This window comes from Petaurus breviceps, unplaced genomic scaffold (assembly GCF_028583685.1).
Source record: "Petaurus breviceps papuanus isolate PSGF00001 unplaced genomic scaffold, PetGlider_PUasm1.0 90919, whole genome shotgun sequence".
NCBI lineage: Eukaryota > Metazoa > Chordata > Mammalia > Diprotodontia > Petauridae > Petaurus > Petaurus breviceps.
Genome location: NW_027187378.1, coordinates 8,334,969 through 8,362,693, shown reverse-complemented (window position 1 = coordinate 8,362,693; position 27,725 = coordinate 8,334,969). Strand labels below are relative to the sequence as shown.

The following is a 27,725-nucleotide window of genomic DNA, read 5'->3' as shown; positions in this document are numbered from 1 at the left end:
CATTACCTGGACTATTATAGTAACTTCATTATTGGGCTCTCCTCCTCCAGTCTCTCCCCTCTCTATTCCATCCTCCACAAAGTTGCCAAATTGATATTCCTGGAACCCTAGTCTGACCGTATCACTCCCATACTCAAGAAGTTCCAGTGACTATATATTGCATCTGACATACAAACCCCGATTTAGTATTTAAAATGCTTTACAATCTGACCGTATTTATTTCCTACTTCTCTGGCCTCATGCATGCTAGCTTCCAGATAAAATGACATTACTTCCTTTCTACCAGACACAACTGTCCCCTTCCCTGCCCATGTGTCTACCCAAGCTCTCCTCTCTGTCACTGTACTTCTGCCTCTTGTAATCTCCTTTCATTCGAGTCCTAGTGCTGCCTTCTTATTAGATGAGCCCTTTTGCAATCTCCTACATTGTTGGACATTTTCCTCACTCAAAATTGCCTTACATTTACCTTGTAATATTTTATGTCTACTTAATACTATAGATACTGAGCAACATGTTGTTTCCCCACAGTGGAATAGAAGCTTCTTGAGGCAAGGGATAATTTTTGCCTTTTTTTGTCTTTGTAGTCCAGTTCCAAGCATAGAGGCTGACATATATTTATCCCTTAATAAATGCTTTTTGGAATTTCCAGTAAAGATAGTAATGTGAAGGATCATAGAGAAGCCCAGATCTTCCATATAAACCCCAACAAATTTCTGAATACCATTCTAAAAAAACCATTGATAAAGAAAAATTTTTAAAAATCAGAATAAACCCCCCTATCCAATCCAGAACTGAATGAAAAAGATAGCAAGAAGTCAGTAGAGATGGAGAGTGGGCTTTCTCCAGGTAAGACAGTATGATCAGTGATAAATGTGGAAGACAGTATAGGCAGGGAAAAAAGCCACTCCGGGGAAACCAACACAAGTTCCAACAAATGGTATTGAAACCATTCAGCCAACACTGAGCCACGTGGTCACATGCCAGTGCAAATGATCAGTGACTTGAAGCTCCCCTTCTGCCTTTTCAGAACAGAAGCTGAGACAGATAGATGTAGCCCTCCTCGATAAGTAAGCAGAGAGACCCATAATGAGGGACCAGGCCATGCTATCCTGAGAGCACTGAAGAAGAGAGACAATCCAGAGCATTGGCTCTAGTATGAGGTGTCATTTCATTGCATAATTATCTCACCCTGTTTTTTCAGTCTACAAATTGGTTTATAACCTTTGATTGCATAATCGTCATATGGTATAATTCTGTTTGTCACACTGCTTAAAAGGTAAACAGAGCAGCAGTGTAATTACCAGTGGCATATGGATATGCATTTATCTCTCCTTGTGAGAGATTGAGAGCTGCGAGCCTAGAATTCTCAACACACATGCATTATTAGTATTCAGTTTTACCATATATTCAGGAGTATTCCATTCATCCTAATCTTGCACCAGACAGTTTAGTAATAAATTATTTTTAAGTAATACCAGTACAGTTTTTTTAAAAAGCTTCACATAATGGTCATACCCCACTTTTTTGGGGAAAAAATTGGCATAAAATCTGCAGGGACATGCAGTGAAATATGGTAGGCTATGAAGGAGGCCTGAGACCAATATCCCAGTGGGACATATCAGGACCATAGATGGGGGGATAAGAACTCCCAAATGGAATCATCAAGAAAAAAGTACAGCCGAGGTCAGAACCCTCAGTGTCAAGAGGGAGCAGAGAAAGAGAGAGAGAGAAGCATGCCAAGGATTGAGTCATCATGCCTGATACTACCCACCCCATCTAGATTAGCAATGGCAGTAGGATAAAGACCACAGCAGAGACAAGACCAAATGAGGCCTGCCCAACACATCTCAAAGTCCACAGGGGTTTGATCTAAGCACAAATTAATAAACCAAGAACCAAAGCTGAAAATATGCATAAACAGAAAAAATGAAGAAAAACTATGGTTAAAGAGAAATCCAACAGTTATATACCGAAGAAAGTAATTTCACAACAAAAACCAGAGCCTTGGAGGAGACAGAAAAAAAAAAAAAGCTTGTATACAAGGACTACACAAGTAGTTGGAAGAAATTAAAAAGAAAAATAAGAAATTATAAATGAAATAAGTTTAAGAGGAAAAATTGAAAGGAGACTAAATGGCATAGAAAAAGAGGTAGAAAATCTTTCCCATATAGTGTACTCCCTAAAAATATAGAAAGGAACAAGTAGACTCGATGGTTATCAGATAAGAAATATTAAAAACAAAGTCAAAAGATTGAAAAGATGGAAGAAAATTAAGTAATCTCCAGTTAAGAGCAAATAAATACAGGTTGAGATCATTTAAGAGTCATTGTACTCCCTGAAAACTATGACGAAACAACAACAAGAAAAACCTAGATAACTTATTTCAAGGAATCATAAAAATAAACTGTCTGCATCTCTTAAAGCCAAGGGAAAAGCAAAAATGGAATGATTCTATCAGTTATCTCCCTGAAAGAAACTATAAGCCAAAATCACCGAAGAACATTATAGCCAAAATTTGTTATAAGCTGAAAGGGAAAAAAATACTATAAACAATCAGAAAGAAATCAAGTATGAAAGAAACACAGTCAGAATCAAAGAAGACAATCACACATCATCTGTTATAAAAGAGAGAAAATCTTGTAATGCAATATTCCAAGAAGCAAAATAGATTTACAACCAACAATAACTTTCATTTTGAAAAGGCCAGTTTCAACAAAACTATTATAGTTGGGGACCCCCAAGTTAAGTCTTTTCAGACCTAGACATATCTAACAAAAAGATAAACATGAAAAAAAAAAGGACATGAATAGAATTTTAGAAAAATTGCATATGTTAGATCTCTGGCAATCACCAAATGGAAATATATATATATATATGTACATATATGTATGTAGGTATGGGCTTATAATCTCCACAGTGCATGATACCTTTACAAAAGTTGAGCAAGTCTTTGAGCATGTAAACCTCAAATTTTCAAAAATCACACTTATTAAACACATCCTTTTCTAACAAGCAAGGCAATAAAATTTATAATCAATAAAGTGCCTTTGAACAAAGGATCAGATTTAAATGGGAATTAGATTATTTAGTGACAAAAAATAAATCATAGACACAATAGAGAAAGAACAACTCAATTATATTACAAAAAATTCCTAAAACCCAAAATTAGTTCAAGAACAGAAATTCTGAAAATAGGAGTTAAAATTAAAGACAAAAAAAGAATTCATTGAAAAAAGTAGAAGCTAGGATCTTTGAATAACTAATAAAATGTACTAACTGTTAGCTATTATAATTTTAAAACAGTTGGTAAAACCAAATTGCCAACATCAAAAATGAAAATTAACAGCAAATGAAAAGGCGTAAAAGGAAATTATTAGAATTTATTTAGCCAATTATATACTTATTAAAATGTAACACCAAAGGGGATGAATATTTATAAAAATATAAATAACCAGATTAAAAGAAATAAAAGTTAATTAAACTAATGTAAAAAAAAAATTCAGTGAGCATAAAGACCCCCCAAAAGAAAAATGCCTAAGACCAAATGCATTTCAAAGTGAATTCAACCAAACATTCAAAGAATAATTAGTTCCAATATTATACAAATTGTTTGCAAAAATAGGGGGAAAGGAATCTTACCAAACTTTTTATATGAGAACTGTATGGTGTTAATACCTGTGATATTAATAGGAGTTGAGAGAAGCTAGATTAGGGGAAGCTTGTTTTTCAGGAAGCCCCATAGCTTTTGTTACTTTGTAATTAGGTAGTGGGTCATGAGGATCTTGATACCTTCTGACCCTGAGTATATATATACTTTGAGATGAGCATTTTGCTTTGGGGCTTACTTGTGGGAAGAGGACTCTGAGTAGCTGTTAAGGAGCCCCTGGCTTTGAAAAGCCAGATGTTAGTGCTTCTCTCTCTGGTAACTATGTATGTATGTAATGGTCAGACAGTTGGATCTGTCTGTTGATCTGTGATGTATGTATTATTTGGTCAGACAGTTAAAAGCCTGTCTGTTGGTCTTTATGATGTTATTTCTGTTTGTGGTTTCTATTTGTATTTTCTCTGAAGTTCAAGATGCTGACTTTTCCCCCTGTACTAAGTAAATGATATATATGTTTGATTAAAGTAAGATTGTTGACCTCTCTTGAGTTGCTTTCCTTTAGAAAAGCAGATCAGAGAACCTGTGCTAGCATCCTGGGTATTCTGGGATGCTTGTTGTTACAATGCCCAAACTTAAGAAGAACAAAAATAAAATTAAAAACTGTAGACAAACATCTCTAATGAATAGGGAAACTACATTGTGCTTACAAAACATCAAAGACAATAAAAATTCATATTTAGTATATATGCACCAAATGGCCAAACCCCAAAGAATATCAGTACAAAAATATTTAATAAAATATTAGCAAATAGGTTACAACAGAATATTTTTTAAATTACACATTATAACCAGGCTTGATTTATTCCAGGACTACATGACTGGTTCAATATTAGGAACACTATCAATGTTATAGACTACATTAATAACAAGTCATTCAAAAAATACATGCAAAATTCTCCCTTTATATTATGGACATTTAAAAGAGTAGGAATAAAATATTTTTCACAATAATAATAATGGCACTCTAAGATGCAAATTTCTTTACAAATATAATAATAATAACTAGAATTTATATTGTACTTTAAGGTTTGCAAAGCCCTTTTACACATTGCATTTAATTCTTATAACAAACCTGGGAAGTAGGGGCTGTTATTTACCCCAATTTACAGATGAAGAAATAAAAGTAGATACAATTTAAATAACTTGCCTAGGGTCAAGCAACTCATAAGTGTCTGAGGCCAGATTGGACCACAGGTTTCCCTGACTGTAGTTTCAGCATGTTATTCACTGTGCCAACTAATTGCCTTTTGGTAGATTACACCCTGAGATAGTATGGTAAACATTTCCCAACTAAAACCAAGAACTAAAATTATCTCTAATATTTAAACTGTTAAGAGGCCTTTCCAGTAAGATCTGGGGAAAAACAAAGATAGCTGTTGTCACCACTATTATATGATATTGTTTTACAAAAGCTAGACATGACAGTAACACATAAAATAGAAATGGGGAGGAATTAGCACAGGGCAGAAATTTATAAAATTATCCATTTTTTTCTGATGACATGAGGGGTTTACTAGAGTGTCCTAGAGAGTCAGCTAAAAAATTATTGAAACAATTAATAACTTAAATCAGCAAAATAGAAAAACCCACAAAAGTAATTAGCCTTTTTGTATATTACCAACACAATCCAATAGGAAGAAATAGAAAAACAAATTCCTTCCAGAATAACTATAGAATGTATAAAGTATCTGAGAGTCCTGCTACCAAGACACATGGGAGTTTTATGATTACTACTACAAAACTTTTTACACAAATAAAGACAAGCCTAAATAATTGAAGAGAGATTAGCTATTCATGCAACTGTCATGCCAGTGTAATTAAAATAATACTATATAAATTAATTTATAGATTCAGTGGCATGCCAATCAAACTAATAGTGACTTATTCTGTAGAACTCAGAAAACTTTCTAGTCCTAGAAGCAAAATTCATAAAAAATAATGGGGGAAAATGGAGAAAGCAAATGGTTTTATAACAGTATCAGGTCACAAACTAGACTACAAAACAGTAATTATCAAAACTATTTAGTATTGATTTTAGAATAGAAAAGTTGATCAGATTAGATACACAAGACCCAGAAGCAATTGAAAATAATAGCATAGTATTTGATAAACCCAAGAATGTCAAGTACTGGTATAAGAATTCACTGTTTGGCAAATAGCATCCTGGAATAAATTTTGTTTAGACAATGGCTTGTTAACATGGACTCCATGGACAGATTTCAGTGGGCTTTTCAAACTTTTCAAACAGGGAAAAATAAATACATCTTTATTGTTACAAATTTTAATTTAAATTTAGCTTTTTCTTCAACTAAATAAACATTATTCTTAGGAAGGATTCATATACTTCATCAGACTGCCAAAGTATTTCCATAACACAATAAAAATTAAAAACACCTGATTTAGACCAACATCTCATTTAAATTTAGACCAACATGTCATTTAAATGAAATCAAAATAGATACTACATCTAGATATAAAAGGTCACATCATAATCAAATTAGAAGAGAGAAGAAAATAATGTGTCACAGCTATGACTAGGGGAAGAATTCTTAACCAAATGGGGATAAAGAATGGGTTAAGGGACCACAGGAGATAAAGAGGACAATTTTTCATTGTATAAAATTTAATTCTTTTTTTTTTTCCTGTACAAACATGCCATTCAGTTAGCATTAGAAGGGAAATAGTTAACAGGATAAACTCTTTGTAGCAGATTTTTCTGTTTGAACATGGAATGGATAAGGACTTGACCTGTGATATCATTGCTATAAGGAATTCTCCCTATCAGTTCAGGTTGATATCTTCTCTTCAATGTATAGTGTTACAAAATTGCCTAGAGCATGGAGAGGTTAAGGAACTTGCCCAACATATGTCAGAAGTCAGACTTAAACTCATATTTTCCTTAATTCTAGACCAAGTATCTACTCTTCCATTTACTCTGTCTTTCAGTATTCAGAAATCTGTTGTCTGAAAAATTTAAGGAATTAATACAAACCTATAATAAGGAGTCATTCCCAATAGAATAAATAGCCAAAGGATATGAACAGGCAGGTCTTAGAAAAAAGACAAGCTATCAACAACAATGAAAAAGTGTTCCATATCACTAATGGTAGAATTATAAAATTATAACAACTCAGAAATACCCATCAGATTGACTGTGGAAAGAAGAGCATCCTATTACAATGTTGGTAGATCTGTGAAGTGGTTTAATCATTCTCGAAAGCAATTTAAACTATTCATAAAAGGTCATTAAATTTTGTGTACCCTTTGACCCATTACTTTGATATCCTAAAAAGATGATAGAGAGAATGGAAGCATATATACAAAGATATTTATAACCTCACTTTTGGTTATGGCAAACAGCTAGAAACACAGTGGTTGTCTTATCAACCAGGGAGTGGTTGAACAAATTATAGTAGCTTAACACAATGCTTAGCACATTGTAGGTGATTAATAAATATTTATTGATATGTGAATGTAGTGGAATATTATTGTACTGTAAGTAATTGTGAAAGCAATCAATGAAAAGAAACCTAGTAAGATTTGTATGAACTGATGCAGAATGAAGTTAGCAGAACCAAGAGAAGCATTTGTACAATAACTGCAACATCATAAAGGAAAACAAGTAAATGAACAACCATGATTCCAGACCAAATACCACTGCAGAGGCCTGATGATAAGCCATGCTTCCTATCTCTTAGCATAAAAGTGAAGGAATATAAATGCAAAGTGAGACAAATTTTCAGGCCCAGCCAATGTGTTGAATTTGGTTTTATGACTGATTTGTTATAAAGAGGGACTTTTTGTTTTGGAGGGTTACTTAAATTGGAGTGATAATGATTTCAAAAGAAGGAAAAAAGCATCAGTGAATAAAGTATGTAGAAGGGAATAATATGAAATACTACTAGAAATAATAGATTGCAACCAGCATATGGTAGTAATTAAATATCAGTCTAAAGAGTTTGAATTTTATTGCATAGGCAGTAGGGAGTTACTGAAAGTTTGTGAGCAGGGGAATAATATGGTCAGAACTGTTTCTTAAGAGGATTATTTTAGCAGTTGTACGGAAGATTGAAAAGGAGAGAAACTGTGAACTGGAATGCCCATCAAGAACCTTTTAATGAATGTAAAAAACTGATTTATATACACACATACACATGTATATACACACGCATATATGATGTGTGTACAAATATACATAGGGTACATACATTATATATTCATATATGTATGTACATGCATGAGGGTACATATATGCACACAGTCGCACATATAAATTTTCATGGGCTGTAATTTCATTTTTAACCCATCTGCATGATTGGGCTAAGAAATCAAGACCAGGAAACAATCAAGTGCTTTGCAAGAAAAGAGTAGACTATTAGTCTTTGCTTACGTTACTTTATATTGTCTTAGAGAAGATGTTTTGAAGTTTTTTTAAATGTCTTCAGCTTGAGTTTCTTGTTGATGTCACATCTTAAGCAGTTAGATCCCTTAATATTTCCATTCCACAGAAGGCAAAGAGGGCCAAATCAGGTTTTGGGAAGAAATATCTCCCAATTACATTTTAATCTAGGGTCCCACTGACTCAGAAGTATTGCAGGCAGCATCCTGTGGTCTGTATATTTGATATCTCTGCTGTGCTTTATATAATGCTCTTCTAGTTTTTACATATCTTACCTCTTACACATATTTGTGTGGCTGTTGGCCTAAGACTGTAAGTTACAGAGGAATTCCTGAAATGCTTTAGTAAAGGAAGGTTCTACAGTGGGGGTGAAATTGGGGATGAAACCACATGTCCGAACTAAAATACATCTTTTTTTTTTCTTTTTTTTCCCAAACCTCTGTCTTCACTGGTGTCAGTAACACCCGTTGAATTATTCTATCAAAGAAAATTAGCATGTGCTCTGCTACTTGAAGTCTTAGGGATTCTGAGGAATTAGATTCTGAGGATTAGAAAATTTGGATAAGGCAATATATAGATAGTAAGCATCTGAAGCAGGATTTGAATACATGTTTTCCTCTCTGGGACCAGCTTTCCAACCAGAAAGTCATGCTGTCTCTTCATCTCTCTCTCATAAAACCCACTTGTTATATGTAATATATATATATGTGTATTTATTAATTCATATTTACATGGATAAATGAGACATGCTAACTATAATCTTAACAGTGTCTGACACGTACTACGCCCTTAATAGATGCCTATTGATTGAGCATCCTTGTTGTTATTCCTACCATGATACATTGCCAATGTGTCCTGTTCATTTAGACCTGTAGAAACAAAGCTCCTTGAAATATCACCTTGCTATAGTTGTTGGCAGCATAAAACAACCCCAGTCTAGACTCCACAAAATGTTTTCATTTTGAAAGGCTTTTCTCCCTATCTTTAAGTCAGTCAGTTAATGATGAATTTTCAAGCAGCCTGGTAAATGAAACTCCTAATTTTTATCAGACTGATACTTGTCTTTAGGCTGTTACCATGCTTCATAGCTTCTGAGGACAATGAATCCCACTGAACTGTGTTCTATATGAATATGTCACCACTGAAAGTAGGATAAGGCCCCATTTAATTTTCAGAGAGCATTTCCATTTTAATAATTTCAATAACTTTAAATTAAATTATGGATTTATGTTAAATTTTATAAAAATGGAGTGCTTCCCACAACAATGAGATAGCAAGAAAAACATTAAAATGGCATTGCTGAGTTTATGTATGGCACAGGAAATGAGCAATAGGGCCACAATTACAGGTGTGAACTCTATTAAAATAGTAATTTTAATAGCATAAAATGGCCACAATATTACCCTTCAACTAATTAAAATAGATGGAACGTAGCATAGCCTTGTCAGTAGATGGGAAGTCTGGAGTCCTTCAAAATTTTCTGAATAAATTGTTTCCTTTTTGATTACCTGAAATTCAAGTTAAATTTGGGGGGCTAAAGTAAGCATAGGTTATATATGGAGCTTCTTTCAAGATTGACGCAATCTAAAGGTTGTGGAAGGAGCGGACTATATCAAAGGACAGTGCCAGCAGCCACTTATTAAACTTTAAGGTTAGAGAGGCGAATAGAGCCAATTTCGACTTGCATTATTTCCTTAGTGTGAAGAACAAAGCATTTTACTAAGTAATAAGTGATCTTTATATGATTGTAAAGTTTATAAAGTACTTCATATAGATAATCTCATGTGAGCTTCACAACAATCCTCAGATCCTCAGAGATAGATATTATAGGTACTATTATACTCATTTTACAGATGGGGAAACAGAGGATCATAGAGGTTAAATTACTTGCCAGTGATTCACTCATTCGTTTAATTAACATTTATTAAGCACCATGCTATGGGAAAAGTATGTTAGGTGCCAAGGATGCCAAGACAAAAAATGTAGTATGTGATTCTGTGAGGTGACAGGCAGGGGAGCACTATAATATATGGACAGGTAAGTTACTACGAAGTATTTTCTTTGCAATCGGGTGAGGATACCAATAACTGGGGAAATGGGATTATAGAAGAGATCCTATCTAGAAGGTAGCATCTCAGCAATGCCTCCAAGGAAGCCAGGGATTCCAAGTGATAGATGGGAATTGGGGGAAACTATTCTAGGAAAGGACCTTAGCAAAGGCACACAGAGGGGGAGAATGGAATGTTGTTGTGTATGCCATACAGATTAGTAAAATCAGATAAAACCTTTTAACACAGATGTTTCTGACAATTCCATGCTATGGATAACTGTAGATAATGGGCACTGCCCTCCTCCCCTCTTTGGCAATCCACCAGTAAAATGTAAGCTTATTAAGGGCAGGAAATGTTTGCCTTTTTATATACAGCAACTACTATAATATCTCATACTTGGTAGAGACATTGGTAGAACATTGTTTGTGCTTAGTAAATATTTATTGAGAGTAGAATTGGTGGAATCAGGTTAAGCCATAAAGAACATTCCATTAGAGCCATATTTATATACAGGCAACGTAGGGTTTCATGTATAAGACATGATTGGAGATGTAAGTGCTACAAGCCCTATCATCCATGGATTATCAGTCTTATTGGCTTGCAGTGAGAGCCTACCATCCCTGAAAATGTCCCTTGGTTAGACAAAAAAGGTCTATTTTCTCTAGAAGTTCACTGCTGAGATACACCTATGGGACATGGTCCTTTCTTTCCTGGGAAGAGAAGACAATCTCTATAGGCTCCTATTAACACACCAACATAGATTGATTGACTAAATCAATTCCTACCATGGAAAGCATAGAGAAGTTATTAAGGGATCAAACCCAAGCCAGGAAAATGTGTTAGTCAGGTGTGTTTTTGAGTGCCAACATAGAATTGTGTCCTCTCCTAGCTGCATGGTTTCTTTTGTCCATTTCTGATATTTTACTCAACCTAACAAGTAAATGTTGTGATTTGTATGTTGTGCTGAACTGTTTTTTTTTTCTATTCCTCCCTGTAAGGGGAGAAAGAAGAAAAGATACATTGTGAAATATAAGTGATTTGGAAAGAAAATATGTCAGTAACATTTATTTTTTAAAATAAACATTTTCCTCTTTTAAAAAAGTGATGTATTCATGAAGTCAAACTATGAACATAGCATAGGCCCCACTTTATGCAATAGGTATATTTATTGAACTTCTCTAATATTTTCATAGAACCACAGATTCAGAACTGGAAAAAGATCTTACAGGCCATGTTGTTCAACCCCCTTGTTTTATAAATAAGGAAACTGAGACCCAGGGCAGGTTAGTGACTTGCCCAAGGTCACAAGGTGGGATTTGAATCTAAGTGATCTGACTCTAGAACTAGTGCTCTTTCCACTCTACCAAACTGTTAATCATATTATATTTCTTTTCTTTTCTTTTTTTTTTTTTTGCTTTTTGGAGGGCAGTTGGGGTTAAGTGACTTGCCCAAGGTCACATGCCTAGTTTTTGTGTTAAGTGTCTGAGGCTGTATTTGAACTCAGGTCCTCCTGACTCCAGGACTGGTGCTCTGTTCACTGCGCCACCTAGCCACCCCGCATATTATATTTTCAATGTACATAGGAAATCAGCTGTTTAAAGGAAATCTTTATTTTAACTATTAAGTAGAAAATTTATCTTATAAATGAATAATCATTCCCCAATTTATTGGTTTGATCTAATCAGATTTGTGTATAGTGCATTTTCATCAAGGTATCCCCATATTAAATCTACATACAGATATGGGCATTAATCCAGAAGCGTTTTTGCTGTATTCTTTTATTATGTATATAATCTGAAAACTATTAGTCTTCTGACCAGGAAGGTGCTCCATTATTGTCTACATGAGCTTTATTTTGATCTTCCCATAATCTTTCCTTTTTATCCTTCAGGCTTTATTGGGTCCTTTCTGTTAAGAGATCCTACTTTGTGAACTAATTAAGACAAATATTGATGCAACATCTGTTTCCAACTTTAAATTACCTTCTAGTCTATAGGAATTCATCTGGAAGGCATAATTGTGATAAAAAAAAATTTTTTTATGCTCAGTAATGCAACCTGTGGGAGGCTTAAAAAAAAAATTGTAGCCAAGCTGTTGGGCACTATGGCTCAGTATCTGATCATGTAACGGTGCTTACGTGAACATGTATATCTAAGTAGGATTAGATGCATGTGAATGAGTTAGACAGAAAGATGGTAAAAGCCAGTTCCATCTACATTTAATATCAGTAATAACTAGAGTTTACATAGGACTTTATGATTTCCGAAGTACTTCATAAACATTAACTCATTTGATCGTCACAGCAAAGTGTGGAGTGTCAGCAGGAAATCACAGCTTCACAAAACATTTGTGAAAAACTGGGTTTATTACAAGAGCAATGAATGTGCATGTGGAACCCCATGCAAGCACAGACCCAGGTCTATTGACCCTAAGTTCACGACTATTTCTACTTTATTACCCCGACTCCTTTCAGAAATGGAGAATGAATGCTTGGAGCTTGATAAAGACAGCTGAGCTCCACTTATGCTGGGGCCTGTGTTACTAGACAGATATTTCTGTGCCATGAACCCATATTTGTCTTGGGTCATTTCTGGATGTTTTGTAGTTTCCACTTATCCAGTGGAAAAATGCCTTTAATCAACTCCCTGTATTACTATAGAATACCCTGACCTGACATCGAAGCTGGCCTGAGCTTGTACACTTCCTTTATGCAGCTTTGCAGAGCATCAACATCTGCTGTTATCCACATCATCTTAGAGCAATGTTCCAGATGATTGGGTTATTAAAGTCTAAGCAGTATTTGTAACCCTGAAACAGACATTCAGAACAAAAAAACAGTTTACAGCAGTAATTTTGGTTAATCAGGATGTCTTTCTGTTGCTAATTGTACAACTTGTAAATGACATATAAATATTAGCTTTATGGTACTGGTTCTCTTGTCATCAGCATTTCTCTTCCCATAGTTTACTTGATGGATTCCCAAGGAGATACTGTTAATTTAGGGTCCATAGCAGATGGATTTAGGATTATTTTCCTTTAAGTCTTGTTTCCACTAAATAGCCAACATAAAAGAGAAATGACAGTGGAGCATTTTTTCACCAATGCCCTATAGGATAAGGTTACAGTAGATCAGTTTTATTTTTGTACCTCCTCAATAGCTCTGAGTATTTCTTTTAGTAACATATTGTAGGTCTGGAGTGATATTCCTGCCCAAAGCTGAACTTCCCTAATTCCATCCAAGAACACCACTACTCTCTCAGTCACTTAGGTAATTCTGAGACTCCCCAGTCTCACCTCACTTCAGTTGCTCCATCCCATTGTTTCTGGCCCCACACATCATCTCCCCTGCTAATTGTACTCTCCCACCAGAGCTATAAACACAGTGCCCTGGAATGATTTGGGAACTCCTAGGTAGAGCTGTAGATAGAGCTTTGGACCTGGAGTCAGGAAGAACTGAGTTCACATTTGCCTTCAGACATTTACTAGCTTGTGACCCTTAGGAAGTCCTTTAATGGCCATCTGCCAGTTTCCTCTCTGTCACATGGAGATAATAATAAATAGCACCTGGCTCCCAGGGTTGTTGTAAGGATAAAATGACACAGTATTTGTAAAATGCTTTTCAAACCTTAAAGCTCTATATGGACATTAGGTGCCATCATCATCCTTAGCCAGAGGCCAAGCTATAATGGTAGGTAAGACCCCACTGCAGCTAGCTGGCCTGATACTATGCCCTTTCAATCAGGCCATTTCTAATCTGCCTTTGACTCCCCCGCACCCACCAGTCTCTTGTTCTAGGAACTGTAATCAAATCAACATTACCACTATTACTGAAAAGCACATCTCCCCTGACCTCCCTGTTGTCACACTCTTCATCCTGTGACTTCCCACATCAAAATGCCCTTCCCTGGCCACCATTTTGCTAAATTTGTTGTCTCTTCTAATCAGACGGAAATCTCCTGGATGGCAGAGACTAGCATTCTTTTGTATTTGTATCTATTGTAGTGCTTAACACAGCCCCTGACCACTCCTAGCTGCCTGCCTCCCTGGGCTTGCGTGTTATTTAGTGTTTTTCAGTGGTCTGACTCCCCATGACCCCATATAGTTTTCTTGGCAGAGATGCTGTAGGGATTTGCCATTCTCTTCTCCAGCTCATTTTACAGATGAGAAAACTGAGGCAAAGAGGGTTAAGTGACTTGCCCAGGGTCACGCAGCTAGCAGGTATCTGAAGCCAGATTTGAACTCAGGAAGAGGTATCTTCCTGACTCCAGGCCCAGCATTCTACTCATTGTGCCATCTATTTGCCCCATCTTTGCTTGACCACCCCCTTAGCTCTGGCTCTCTAGCCTGGACTATGACAACACCCTCCTTTTTGGTCTCCCTGCTTTGAGTCTCTCCTCATTCTAATCCACCTTTCAGACATCCACTCCAATGTGTGCTACTTAATAAATGCTCATTGATTGATTCATAGCATTTTAAAAGCTGGAATGCAGTTTAAATATAGCCAAATCTAAGACATTCATTTTATACATGAATTTACCTAACAAGAAGTGATTTCAAAGGTCAAGCAGGTGATTAGTATCAGAGTTGGAATTAGCACCCAGATGTCTCAATTGCCAGTTGTATTATGTATTGACAGTTGGGAGGTTCCCTAGAGATCATCTGATATCTAATTCTGACAAGAAAACTGAGACCCAGAGACTTATAAGGGACTAGTCTGAGGTCACCAAATAAATAGAAAAATGTGTCTTGAATCCACTTCCTCTAATGAAAATTCTATGCCCCTAGCATAGACAATTTACATTTGAATTAGCACTAAACATCTCTTAGGTCACATTTTTAAGATAAATAACTAAAGTTACCAAAGCAGCCAAGGGGCCTTAAAGAAACTGAAAGTACATTGCATTATCACATCAATTCAAAACAAGAGTCCAAATAAAGTTCTCTAGGGCAGAGGGGGCTTCCATTCACACTGCTCCAGCCCCTGCTTCCAAGTCCAGAGAGGGGGCTGGGCAACAAAACCAACAGGGTGGGGTCCTTGAGGGTCCATGGCACTTCACCCCATCCACTATAGTCACAAGTCCATCCTCCCCCTGGGTCCCAAACTGTGGGATGCAGCAAAGAAACACATTCAGTGCCCCTGCTTTGCCACACAGTCCTTATCTTGTCTGATGGCTGAATTCTAAACTCCTGGGTTCCTTTTCCTCCCGCAGAAGGCAGCCGCTCCTGGCTTCTGCCCAGGTCTCCATGCAGGCAGCTCACCATTCCTGCTCTCAGCTCAGCGAAGTCAGCATGCAGGCCATTCTTCTCTCCTGGTCCATGGCTCCACAGAGTCACAGCTACCACAACTGGGAAACAAACAATTATCCCAGCCCCCATACTTTCCTTTTACTCTGCAGATCCCATCCTCATCGCCATTTGTAGCAGCAAGCACCCCAGCATCCCCAGGGTGGCTGCCAACACAGGTTCTTAGATCTGCTTTGTTAAAGGAAAGCAACTCAAAATGGGTTAACAAGCTTACTTTAATCAATCAAACATATGTTGTTTACCTAGTTCAGGGGGAAAAGGTCAGCACCCCGAACTTCAGAGTATACAGAGAGAAGTTACAAGAAAATAGAAAAACATATCAAGCATACAGGCTTCCAAAATGTCCACCCATTACATACATCCATACCTAATCACAGTTACCAGAGAGGGAAGCATCAACATCTGGGTTTTCAAAGCCAGGGAACTCTCAACGGCTGCCCAGAGTCTCATCTGGTCAAATCACACAATAATTTCAAAAAGTGAGCCCCAAAGCAAAGCCTCACATCAGGGATTATATAAGCCTTCTTCTGGCTCAGAAAACATAACAACCCTCTTGACCCACTGGCCAATCACACAGCATCAAGGTGTGGGCATTCCTGAAAACCAAGCCTCTTGCCACAGGCTCCATGTGACCACATTCAGCCTATTAGGGGGCAGAGCATATTTTCAAATCAAGGAAGGTTCTCAGAGTCTCTTAAGCCTATCAAAGGGCCTAGGGGCAGGGAAGATCTTTAAATTTGCATTTCTATTACACATGATAGAAAAGAAATAGCCACATTTTCCATAACAAATTATTGTTAGATGTATAGGGTGAATGGTGGAAGGTTCTTCAGCTAGTCTAAACCCCCATTTAACATATGAGATAACTGAGGCCCAAAGAGTAAAGTAAGTCATTTCCCTCTGGTCACACCAGTCATAAGTGGTCCAGCCAGGTCTAGTCCAATTCCTCTCCCTCCAGACAAGTTTTATACTCTTGCTGGTGTGCCTTGGATGATCACAGCTGTAATGTTTTGGAGTTCCTCTCCCCTTAGAAATTTCTCACTGTTTTTTACATTATATTAATGAGAATACTGGCTTTCTGTAGCATTCACAGGAATTGTCTGCTCTTACAAAGTCTTTTTTTTCCCACAGTTTATCTTCACTATAACCCCAACCAGTGGATTTATGCTTCCTGAACATGTTTCAAAATTTCTTTTCTCCACAGCAATACCTCAGGAATTTTTTCAGTGTGATGCTTCAGTCTGCAACATCCCCATTACAGCTCGACAAAGTGGGCCTAACTCTCTCGAAGCACACAGTCTGTGAGTTCTCCCCCTTCTTTAAAAAAGGCGTGTTTGACTACAGCAGCCATGGAACTGGCTAGAGCCAAGACCGAACCCAGCAGCAAACGCAGTGCCTTCCTTTAGCAAGACTCCTGAAACACAAAGAAAACACTCATGTAGAGGTCTCATCCTAACTCTTCGCAGCTGAAAACAGATATGCAACAATTCTTTCCTTTACCTTTTAATGTTTTTCTGACTTAGTGCCTGTGTTTGGGAATAGAATGTTGTACCATTTGTTTCTACCTGTGGTTTCCATGGCAAGGCGCAGTCACTTTTCGGCCCCAGGTGAACACATCTCCTTCCTATTGCTCAGACAATTCATTTCCATATGGCAAGATTACTTCACTTTGGCTTTTGCTCTCCAAATCTAGCTTATCATTTTAGAGAACTTAGGTAATAGCTGATTACCTTTTTTTACTAAGATGTATCCTCATATCCCCTTCCGTTAGATCCTCTTAGCATTTCTTCCCAAGAAAGACATTTTTAATTACTTGATTTTATTGTTTGTTTTCCTCTTTGGACTGACAGCTTTTGTATAATACCCAGAAGTTGATGTTTACAAAGAATTTCATGTTCTGCAAGAGAATTTTAAGGCAAATCATGTCTCAAGTCTTCCATGCTTGACTATTTGGATGTAATGTAAGCTGCATCACTTAATATGGACATATATGAAACACATGCAGATAAGATTTTCCTTTGACCTTGTTAAGTCAAAATGTCTGTTTTCTAATTTCTTAGAATGTACCTTTTATGCACTCTCCACTTTCTCAGTAAAGCATAACATGAGTGTGTGGCAAGTCATATATTTTTAAAGGATACATTGTTCATGTTTGTGTTACATTCTCTATAAGTGCTTCAGTTGAAATATTAGAATTTACAGTGTTTTACTAAATGATACTTAAATTACTCAGGACTTATGTAGAATTGCACATATATATAAATATATACAATGTAATATCTGCTTTGTGGAGTATGAGGAAGAAATGTAAGTAGAAAGAACACATGTATATGCAAATTGTATATATTCCCATCCACAGATTTATATATTATATATATAGACATATTATTATTGATCAGTTGTATCAAAATGTATGAACATTCATACAGAATTATTAAGGGGCATCACAAAAGTATTTGCTTCATGCAAAATTGAAATTGAGCTGCTATCAATATTAAATGAAATTATGGAAGAATCTGTGCTCTAGTTCATTTCACAATTTGTGACACAATCATTCTTACCATCACCTCTTTAAAATTTTAGCTACTGTAGTTGGGAAATATATAGAATGTATAATTTATCTGTGTGCATTGCTGGAAACTTAACAGCAGCAATGATTAAAGTCACAAATGAACAGATAACAAAACATGGTTACATTCAGCCATCCATCTTAGATATACCCATGCTGCAATATGTTTGTAGATGCTGTTTTTCTCACTAAGTAAAGCCCACCATCACACAGACTAACTGTAAAAGTGTAGATTGAAGGAAGTGAATGAAGTCTTTACCTTTTCAGTTAGGGGTCCTACTTCCCATTGCTTGCAATATAAGCTTGGGGGCAAGGGGGGGGGGGGGGAGTTACTGTCAGAGAATTTAAACTTAAGAAATTAAAGGATAGCAGCTGCAGAGATAATAAATGTATGTCGTTTACTTTAAGAGTTGTAACTCTAAAGATTATCTCTCATTTGCTGATTAAACCAAATACTTTTCTTCCAAGTGACCAGATAATCTATGTTGCCTGCCCTGTTAGGGAGTAAAGGGGTCTTACCTCTTTAGGTCCTCCAGGTTGTACTGCTCACTTGGCAGGGTAAACGGGAATGTTCCTGGAAGGACTAAATAAATTTTCCTGTTGTAGTCACCATTTCCAATAGTCGAGTTGGAGTCAGGAGCCCTAGGTTCAAGACCTGGCTCTGCTGATAAGTCATTTGACTTCCTCGGTTCTCAGATCATTATTAACACTGATGACACTAATGCACTTTATATACATTTGTTCATATGATCCTTATAACAAACCACATAAGGTAGGTCATAGCTGCTATTACCCATATTTCATTGTGGGTAATAGGAATGAGGAAATGGAATTGAGTGTATGTGCCTTGTTAGAGATCACACAGTATCTGAGGAGGCATTCAAACCTACTTCAAGCCCATTACTCCATTATGCACCAGACCCCATTATCATTCTTTTTCTGTCTGTAAAATGAAGGACTAGAATAGATAATCTTGAAGACGTCTAGCTCTAACATCCTATGATTATAGCATGCATGAGAAAGAGACAGGCTTAGTTGTCTTTATGGGGGAAGGGGGGTCTCTAAACCCTAAATCCAGGCCAGTGATATGGTATACCTTCACACAGATAGAACATGAGTGGGATGCACAAAGGAGCCTGACTGACAGTATGGAAAACACCACATTTGAACTCTGCCACCTTAATACCCAATGTGAAAAAGCAGTGACACTTAAGATAATGAAATTGGGAAAAACATGAGTACCTGCCCTAATAGACATAAAAGAAATTCATATGAGAAAAGAGCACAGTATTTTAGGAACCCAAAGAGTTCATATTCCAATTAGCTTAAAAAGAGGAATATTCCAAAGAATGAAAAAGATCTCAAATATTACCCCTGACTTCTCTTCCCCCCCCAAAAAAAATAACCAAAAAGACATAACAGACCTACTTTCTCATCTCTGTAAAATCTTTCATAGGAACACTGTGGGAGCATAGACTTAGAACTGGAAGGTACATTAGACATCATCTACTGAACTCCTTGTTTTGCAGATGAGATAATGAGGCCTAGAAAGATAAAGTGACATACCTAAGGTCACTCAGGTAATAAGTTGCAGAGCCAGGATTCAACCCCATGTCTTTTGAAGGCCAAATACACTTCTTTTCGCATTGTACCATAATACAGTGAATACAGATGGCAATAGATAGACAGGATCAAAGTCATTTTAGAGGTGCAAAGAATTTAAGATATTCCTCTAAACCACTTTTTGATTTCAGAAAAGCATTTGGCTTATTAGAAGAAAGTGAGATAATAAAAACTCCCCTCAAACCATTTATCTCCCATGCAAACGTTAAAAGCATACCAAGGTTTTATGACAGCACCAACCATGGAGATTAATTTGTTCAGCTATTGGTCAGTTATCAATGTGAGAGCAAGTGAGGCATAAAACAAGATGACATACTATCACCTAGGTTGCTCACCATTGCCATGGATAGTGGTCTGCCCAGATTCCAAATAAAATCCAATATCTCTTAATGGTGAGAATGTCCACATGTTCTTTTACGAAAGATGTTACATTAAGCTGTATGTTTTTTCAAATAGAGGATTTAAGGGATTAAGAATAATTTGTAATCAGCACATATGTTTATATTAAAAGGTTTTTTCTTTTAAATAGAGTAAACATTTCCCTCTAAGTCTTATTTGTATAGTTAATTTGCTTAGCAAGCCTTTGTTTTAGAAATAGCATAGAAGTGACACTTCCATGTGCTCAGATCACAGATATGACTTGAAATCCAAGTTATTTAGGGTTTATGGTTAACTTGGCCACATGGTCATCTCATCACTCTAGTCTCCTTAGGTGAGATGCCCTGTTTTCACATTGGTTCTGATGTCAGGAGGGAACAGCACCCTGAAGCCAGACAGTGAAGTCTAATACTATTCCCATTTAAATCTAGAAATATAAACAAATGGCTCACCTCGGTGCAGCCGCATGACCAGCCTGAAATAATGAAGGTCTGACCATTAGGATCATCAAGGAAAACAAAGAGGATCCTCACAGAGGTGACCTGAGGCAGCTGCTTTTCCAGCTTCCTGATAGCACATGAGTTAAAGAGGGAGCCTCACCCTGAGTTTTCTCCCTGCAGAGTAGTGATTCCAAAACTTGAGGGAATTGTAGCAAGCTCTGCTGACCTGATATTGGGATAAATCTCAACGTCACCACCTACATTCACTCCTTTCTCCTCATTATTTCTCCCCCACCCCCACCCCTGCCCAGTGTTCCCTGGTATATACAATATTACAGAGATTTAGAATATACTGCAGGTTAAATCAAGGGCCCTCCTTGCCCCCACCCCCACTCCCATAAAATTCATAAAATTATGGTGAACATAGCCCACATGATAAATAATAACCCTTTCTCAGATACTTTATGAAGGCATTTAATTATATCTAATTTTATTTTATATTGTATATAATAAGTTTCTTCCCTCTCCCATCTACCTTCTATAGAGCTGACAGATTGTCTTAAAGAACACATTTGACCATGTCATTCCACAGCTCAAAAGCTCTAATGCCTTCCTGTTACTTCTAGGGCATAGTGTTTGGCATTGAAAACCCTTTGTTCCAACCTCCTTTTTTTTTCTAGGATTCTTCCTTTTTCTAGGTTCTCCTATACCTAGGAGGCTCCAGCCTCCTTTTCTAAGTTCTCTTACCCATTATTTCCCTTCACGAATTGTACTCCCAGCCATACTGTCCTACTTCCTTTACTTCTACCCAGCAGTCCATCTCTTGATATCCTCAGTACACCTCTTAGGCTCTTTGGCTTCCTTCAAAACAGTCCAAGTGCTGCCTCCTCCTGCATGAGGCCTTTCCTCCTTACTCCAGTGACTTGAATGCTGCCCCAAATTGCCTTGTGTTTGTTTTGTACCCATTTTGTATTTCCCTGTATGATGCATATTGTTTCCCTTGATAGAATGTAAGCTTGGTGTCTGGACTGTTTCATTTTTGTGCTCCTAGGTGCCACCACAGTGTGTGGTCAGCAACTTAATAAATGCTCATTGAATGAATGAATGAATGATGACCCCATTCATCTACACATATTCAAGAAAAGGAAAGGGTCACCCAGAAATAACTGGCCGTGTAACCTTGAGCAAGTTACTTAATCCCTATTACTTAAAAAAAAGAATAAAATAAAAAAAAAAAGGAAAGGGTAGTGTCTGAAAGGAGTTTGGGTTTTTTGTTTTGTTTTGTTGTTTTAAGAGACAAGAAGTTTGTAAAGGGTAGTGGGTAAATTTTGGTAATCTATCCCCTGACTATCTAAAATCATTATTTAAATAAATGTAACATTATTTACATTATGAGGAAAGTAATTAAAGACCATGAAGAGGAATGCCATCAGAATAATTCTTAACCCTTAGTCAAAATACTCATATTTCACGTGGATCTGTGATTTCATCCATTTGGAAGTTCTTTTTTTATTATTTTTTTTTCTTTTAGCTTTTTGGAGGGGGAAAGATAGGACAATTAGGGTTAAGTGACTTGCCCAAGGTCACACAGCTAGTTTTGTGTTAAGTGTCTGAGGCTGGGTTTGAACTCAGATCCTCCTGACTCCAGAGCCAGTGCTGTATTCACTGTGCCACCTAGCCACCCCTAGAAGTTCTTTCCAACAACATGAATCACAACCCATCCAGGTCTGGACATCTTGTTTGACTCTTCTCCATGTTTCCTCCACTCCTTCACCCCCAATTATTTTTGGTGGAGGGTGTCAATCCAGTGACCTTCCTCAATTTCTCTTGACATCACGAGGGAACCAGTGAAGGACTTTGGTTTATCACCAGTCAGTCCATCCCCCTCATCATGTGACTAGCCAGTCTCCTATAATTTCTTGATGCCACCTTTCACACATAGTCTTTGAAATTCCTCTTATATTCTCATAACCATATTTTCCTCATAACCATATATTGCAGCCTGCTCACATTCACCATATACAACTCCACTAATTATTTTGCGATTTCACTTGAGCAGTCTAGCCCTCTTTCCTCTTGTTGAACTCTGAATCCAGCTTGTCCATTTATACTAAACTAGATATATGTAGGGCTATCCTCTTACCAGCTGCCTTGCCACCCAGACTGGATCCCATGCCCTGAAGGACTATAACCATTTTAGCCCCAGCCTCAATAGGTGAGTACCTCGTGACTTACTATAAATAGGCAAGCTCCAGTTATGCCTCATTTTATTCCTCAGCCATCTTCTGGAGAGCTAGTCTGCACCCCCAAGATACCACCTTTTAGTTTTAGAACTATAATCAAATCAAAACTGCTCTTCATTGCTACTTGAAAAGATGTATCTACTCTCCTTGACCGCATTCAACATCCCTGAAAATTTTCAAACCAAAACACTCTTCCCTGATCACCACTTCCTTAAGTATGTTACCTCCCCTACTAGAATGTAAGCCCTCTGAGGGCAGGCACTATCTCCATTTTATATCTGTATTCCCAGTACTTAGAACAGTGCTTGATGAATAGGTACTTAATAAATACATACTTTTCATTAATTTATTCAATTTTTCATATTGATAGATAAGCTTTATGGGATGTGCATCTAAATGTGTGTTATAACCAAGAAAAAAGACATTCTTTATTCATTTGGTATTTACTCTATAGGTGGTCAAGTCAAACTCCTTTGAGTGATCTCTTCAAGAAAGTTCTTCAGTGTTCCAGGACTTCGATCAATTAGTGCAATTTCCTCTGCATCTTAGGGAGCATTTTAGGGACTTCCCCTCCACAGGGAGTCTTACCTTCAACTTGGACATTGCACTAGAGCTCCTTCTTTACAGGGACAAATCTTTGGCAAGGATTTACCTTCCTCTTTCATGTTGTTTATGCCCAGTGTTTATGATCAAGAATTCACTTAACAGGATTTTTTTCTTATTCTATATTTCAAGGAATTTTGAATGATTTTGATATATAGATGGGTGGCACCTTGTTAAAAAAAATTTAAAAGCCCATGTAGAGTATTTTCAGCCCCTAAAGTATGAGTACAGTCATGTCTCTCACACACACACCCCTTAATAAACTCTAGCAGCCTCCTTTTACCTCTAAGACCAATATAAAATGCTCTGTTTGGCATTCAAAACCCTTAATAAAGTATCCTCTTCCTACTTTTCCTGTTTTCTTACATCTTACTCTGCTGTCACGCACTCTTGATCCAGTGACACTGGCCTCCTCATTGTTCCATGAACAAGACCCTTCATCTCTTGGCTCTGGGCTTTTTCTCTGACTCTCCTTCATGTCTGGAACACTGTCTTTTGCCTCTTTTTGTATCCCCAATGCTTCATACAGTGCCTGACATATAACAGGCACTTAAGAGATTTTATTAATTGATTAATTAAAAATTTTCCTACCCAAGAGCAAGTATTGGGTGGTAATATAGACACCAGGGCCTTAGCCCGTGTGCTTATAGAGATCCACAGCCAAGTCGTGTGAGGGGCACACCATTTCTTCCATAGAACAGTCACTTTTTAGAGCGGTAGCCTATAAGTGTCCTGGTCCTGCCTGGGCAAAAGATACCTTCTAATTCTTAATTGAAAGGGCTGGGCCCCCAGATAAAGCAGCTCAGTACAGGTAGCAGACAAGTTTTGTTTCACATTTAACCAGGAGAGACTTAAGGCAGGCAGACTCAGCAATAGGTCAGTCCAGATGTGAGGTGATGAAGACCTGCCTGAATGGTGGCAGTATCAGAGGAGAGAACAGGGTATATTAAAGAGATGTTGCAAAGGTAAAATCAAAAGGCCTTGGAAACATTGTATGGGATGATGGAGTGGTGAGAGGATGGCTTTTTGTTTGCAAGCCTCAGGGGACTAGGAGAATGGTGTTGCCTTCTATAATAATAGGGAACATAGGAGGGTAGGAAGCTCTCAAGGGGAAATATAATGAGCTTCATTTTGAACATAGGAAGTTAAAGATGTCTACTGGACAGCCAGTTTGAGATGTCTGAAAGGCAGTAAAGATATGAGATTGGAGGTAACAGAGAATTAGTTCAGGGCAAGATAGGTAGATTTGAGAGTCATCAGCATGGAAATGGTAATTAAATCCATGGGAGCTGATGAGCTCACGAAGGGAAATAGTATAAAAACAGAACACCAAGGGGCACCTAAAGTTAGAGGGCATGATCTTGATCCAGCAAAGGAGACAGAAGGAGCAGTCAGATAAAGTGGTATGAGAACAAGGAGAAAGTAGCATCCTGAAAACCTAGACAGAAGATGAGTGTCAAGGAGGAGAATGATCCACCAAAGGCTGCAGAGAGGTCAAGGAGAATAAGGATCGAGAAAAGGCCATTGAATTTGGCAACTAAGAGATCATTGAGAGAATAGTTTCAGTGGAGTGATAGGGCTGGGCCCCCAGACTGTACAAGGTCAAGGAGAGTGGAAGGAGAGAAAGTAGAGGCACCTATTGTAGATGGTCTCTTGAAGGAGTTTGGCTATGAAGGGCAGAAGAGGTAAAGGATGATGGCAGGGAAGGAAGGATCAAGGGAGACATTTTTTAGGATGGGGAAGATGTGGGCATATCTGTCGGCGGTAGGGAATGAGCCAGTAAACTAAAGGAGATTGTAAGTAAGTGACAGAGGATGACAGAGGAGGCTCATTATGTTGGAGGAGATGGGATGGAATGAGATTACTTGAACAATTAGAAGGGTTAGCATTGGTAAAGAGTAAAGGTACTTCATCTGTGAGACAAGGGCAAAGGAAATAGTGGTAGAAGGCACGTATCTGAGTACTAGAAGATGAGGAAGAGGAGGGAAGAGAGCTCATGGCAAATGCACTCAATTTTTTTTTCTGTAAAGTATGAAGCAGAGTTTCTCAGCTGAGGGGGGGGGGGAACCATGGGAGTTTTGAGGATGGATGAAAAGGTTTGAAAGAGCCACCGTGGATTTTGGAATAGTGAGTTAAAAAGCCAAACTCTTTCATCTCCACTAATTTGGGGAATGGGGTGGGGAGGTACAGGTTGCCACAGAAATGGGATGTAGGAAAATGTAAGCCACTAACACTGAGAAAGAAAAGCCTAACCTACTTAGTTTTAAGAGGATGATTGTGTGGCATCATCCAAGGCAAAGTGTTAGGCAATTGAGAGTAGCCTTTCTCTGTAGCTTAAATTGGGAGGAAGAGAATAAACAAAAGTAATGGTAGTATGGACACAGGGCACATTTTCATTATCTTCAATGATTTACCCGGCCTTTATTTTTTCTCATTGTGTTATGCATCTTTATGTGTGGTTAAGTTAATAAATATTTTCAAAACTATTCACATAACGATTCTATAGTGTTCAACAGTCTTACATCTTTCAGAAGCATTCTCTAATTGCATCCATGAGCTGCTCCAGCAAGCACAACTAAAAGGTTTGGTACCCATGCTTCAGCTCCATCCCTCTCCTTTAGCTACTCTCCAAAAGAACAGTCCATTACTGATAGGAGAAATGTTGGAAAAATGGATCACAAAGAGCATTTCTTTTATGAAACTACAGCTTTCTAAAAGGTATTGACTCATCTCAGAAATACATTTGCTTTACTGCTTAGTAATGGGGTATAAGCCTATAGCATTAAAAGTGAGATGTCCAAAAAAGGGGAGTGGAGGAGGGGGGGTGGAGGAGGGCATCAGTACCTGGGAGTCATAAATGTGCTCACAGGTCTAATTTGTGTTGTTTTGTGAGTCCTAAATACACAGTGTGAGGGGGAAAAACACACAAAAACAACAACAATAACAAAACATGCTTCAAGCAAGAGTAGGACCTAGATTTTGTGGTCATTTTAAAAAATATTGTATCTTTATCCTCTACAGATAAGTGGGAAAAGCCTTGTTTAAATTCATCAGGGGATCTTGGTACCTTTTAATAAGATGGTAGAGTGTTCAAAATAATACATGGATTATTTTTAGTATAGAGAAACCCTTAGCTGAGGAACTTCCTAACATGAACCAGGATTGTTAGCATGGACTGTATATCACCTCCTTTATTTGAAGAATAGCTACCTGTTTAAGCAGGTATGACTGAAAAAAAAAAATCAGAAGAGGCCACCACCATCAGAGGTGCCCCACCTCCCCTGTCTTCCATCTCCGCTGGCCCTGCTGTCCTAGAACTCATCCAAGCTGCTTTACTACTCACAGTCTAGATGAAGTGGGAGCCATCAACTGTATTCCTTCCAGTGAAATGGAGGACTGCCCGGCCATCTGCCCTGCCATTGATTGCATCTGAAGGTCCCCTAGGCCTTCCATCTGCCTTCCCTCCATGCCCTGTAGTCCCTTAGCTTCGTCATCTGGCCACTGATGTAACATAAGGATTCCTGGACCTTGCCATGCATCATGCAGTTCTTTTATGTCTGTATTGTCTTCTCCAGTTAGAACATGAGCTCCTTGAGAGCAAGGACTATCTGACTTCTCCCTGACCCCTGAGCCCCCCAACTCCACCATGTGCTTAGTGCATTGTTTGGCACCTAGTAAGCATTAATGCTTTTTCATTCATCAATTCATTCATTTCCCTACACTTTCCACACAGAGGCATTGTCTCTATTTTGCTGGTGCCATGTATAGGGTTTTATCATTCTTTAAGAGCTCATGTTTATATGGTGCTTTCATATTTACACAGAGCTTTCTTCACAACAGATCCTGTGAGGTAAGAAAATGCAAGTATTATCATCATTCTCATTTTATATATGATAAAACTAAGAGGTTATAATTTACCCAAGGTAATACAGTAAGGAGCAAAACTGGGGATTGAAGCCAAGTTTTCTGACTCCTAAGACTGGTACTCTTTCTACTATACTGTGCCTGGGGCATTGGTCTCCACAGCACAATTATACCCCAGATAGATGCATGTCAAGGTGCCCTGTCTGCTGCTTATAGTCACTAAAAAAGAACCTCAGTGCCACAGCCTTTGCAACTGTCTGCTAATGAGTTGTGCACAATGACTCTTAACACTGTAAAATCTTCAGTAGTTCTTATTGCCTCTAACATATAGAGCAGTTCATAATCAGAGTTTAGCCTAACTTTCCATTTTTTTTTTTCCATATTACTTCCCTTCCTAGATTTTGTGTTCCAGACAAACCTGACCTATTTGTTGTTCCTCCTATTTGACGTTCCATCTCCCATCTCCTTGACTTTAGAGGCTTTTCTTCTGCCTGGAACCTTCTTCCTCCTCCTCTTTATCTATTAGAACCTGTAGCTTCTTTTAAGTCTAAGATTAGGGGCAGGGAACAAGAAGGCTTTCTTAATCT

General features: G+C 37.7%; 1 protein-coding gene across 6 annotated transcripts in view; it reads left to right on the top strand.

The window, feature by feature from the left end:
* The window catches only part of KIF16B (kinesin family member 16B), a 401,835-nt gene extending 375,491 nt beyond the window's left edge, over positions 1 to 26,344 (top strand). For 4 of the 6 annotated variants that reach the window (XM_069075446.1, XM_069075444.1, XM_069075450.1 and 1 more), the window contains one exon: positions 16,623 to 21,529. In XM_069075446.1, the coding sequence (XP_068931547.1) occupies positions 16,623 to 16,781 (159 nt within the window). In that variant the 3' untranslated portion in view covers positions 16,782 to 21,529. Of the gene's footprint in view, positions 1 to 16,622; positions 21,530 to 23,125 lie in introns of those variants that run through there. The other 2 variants (XM_069075448.1, XM_069075451.1) reach the window with 2 other exon arrangements.
* The last annotated feature ends 1,381 nt before the right edge of the window (positions 26,345 to 27,725 follow it).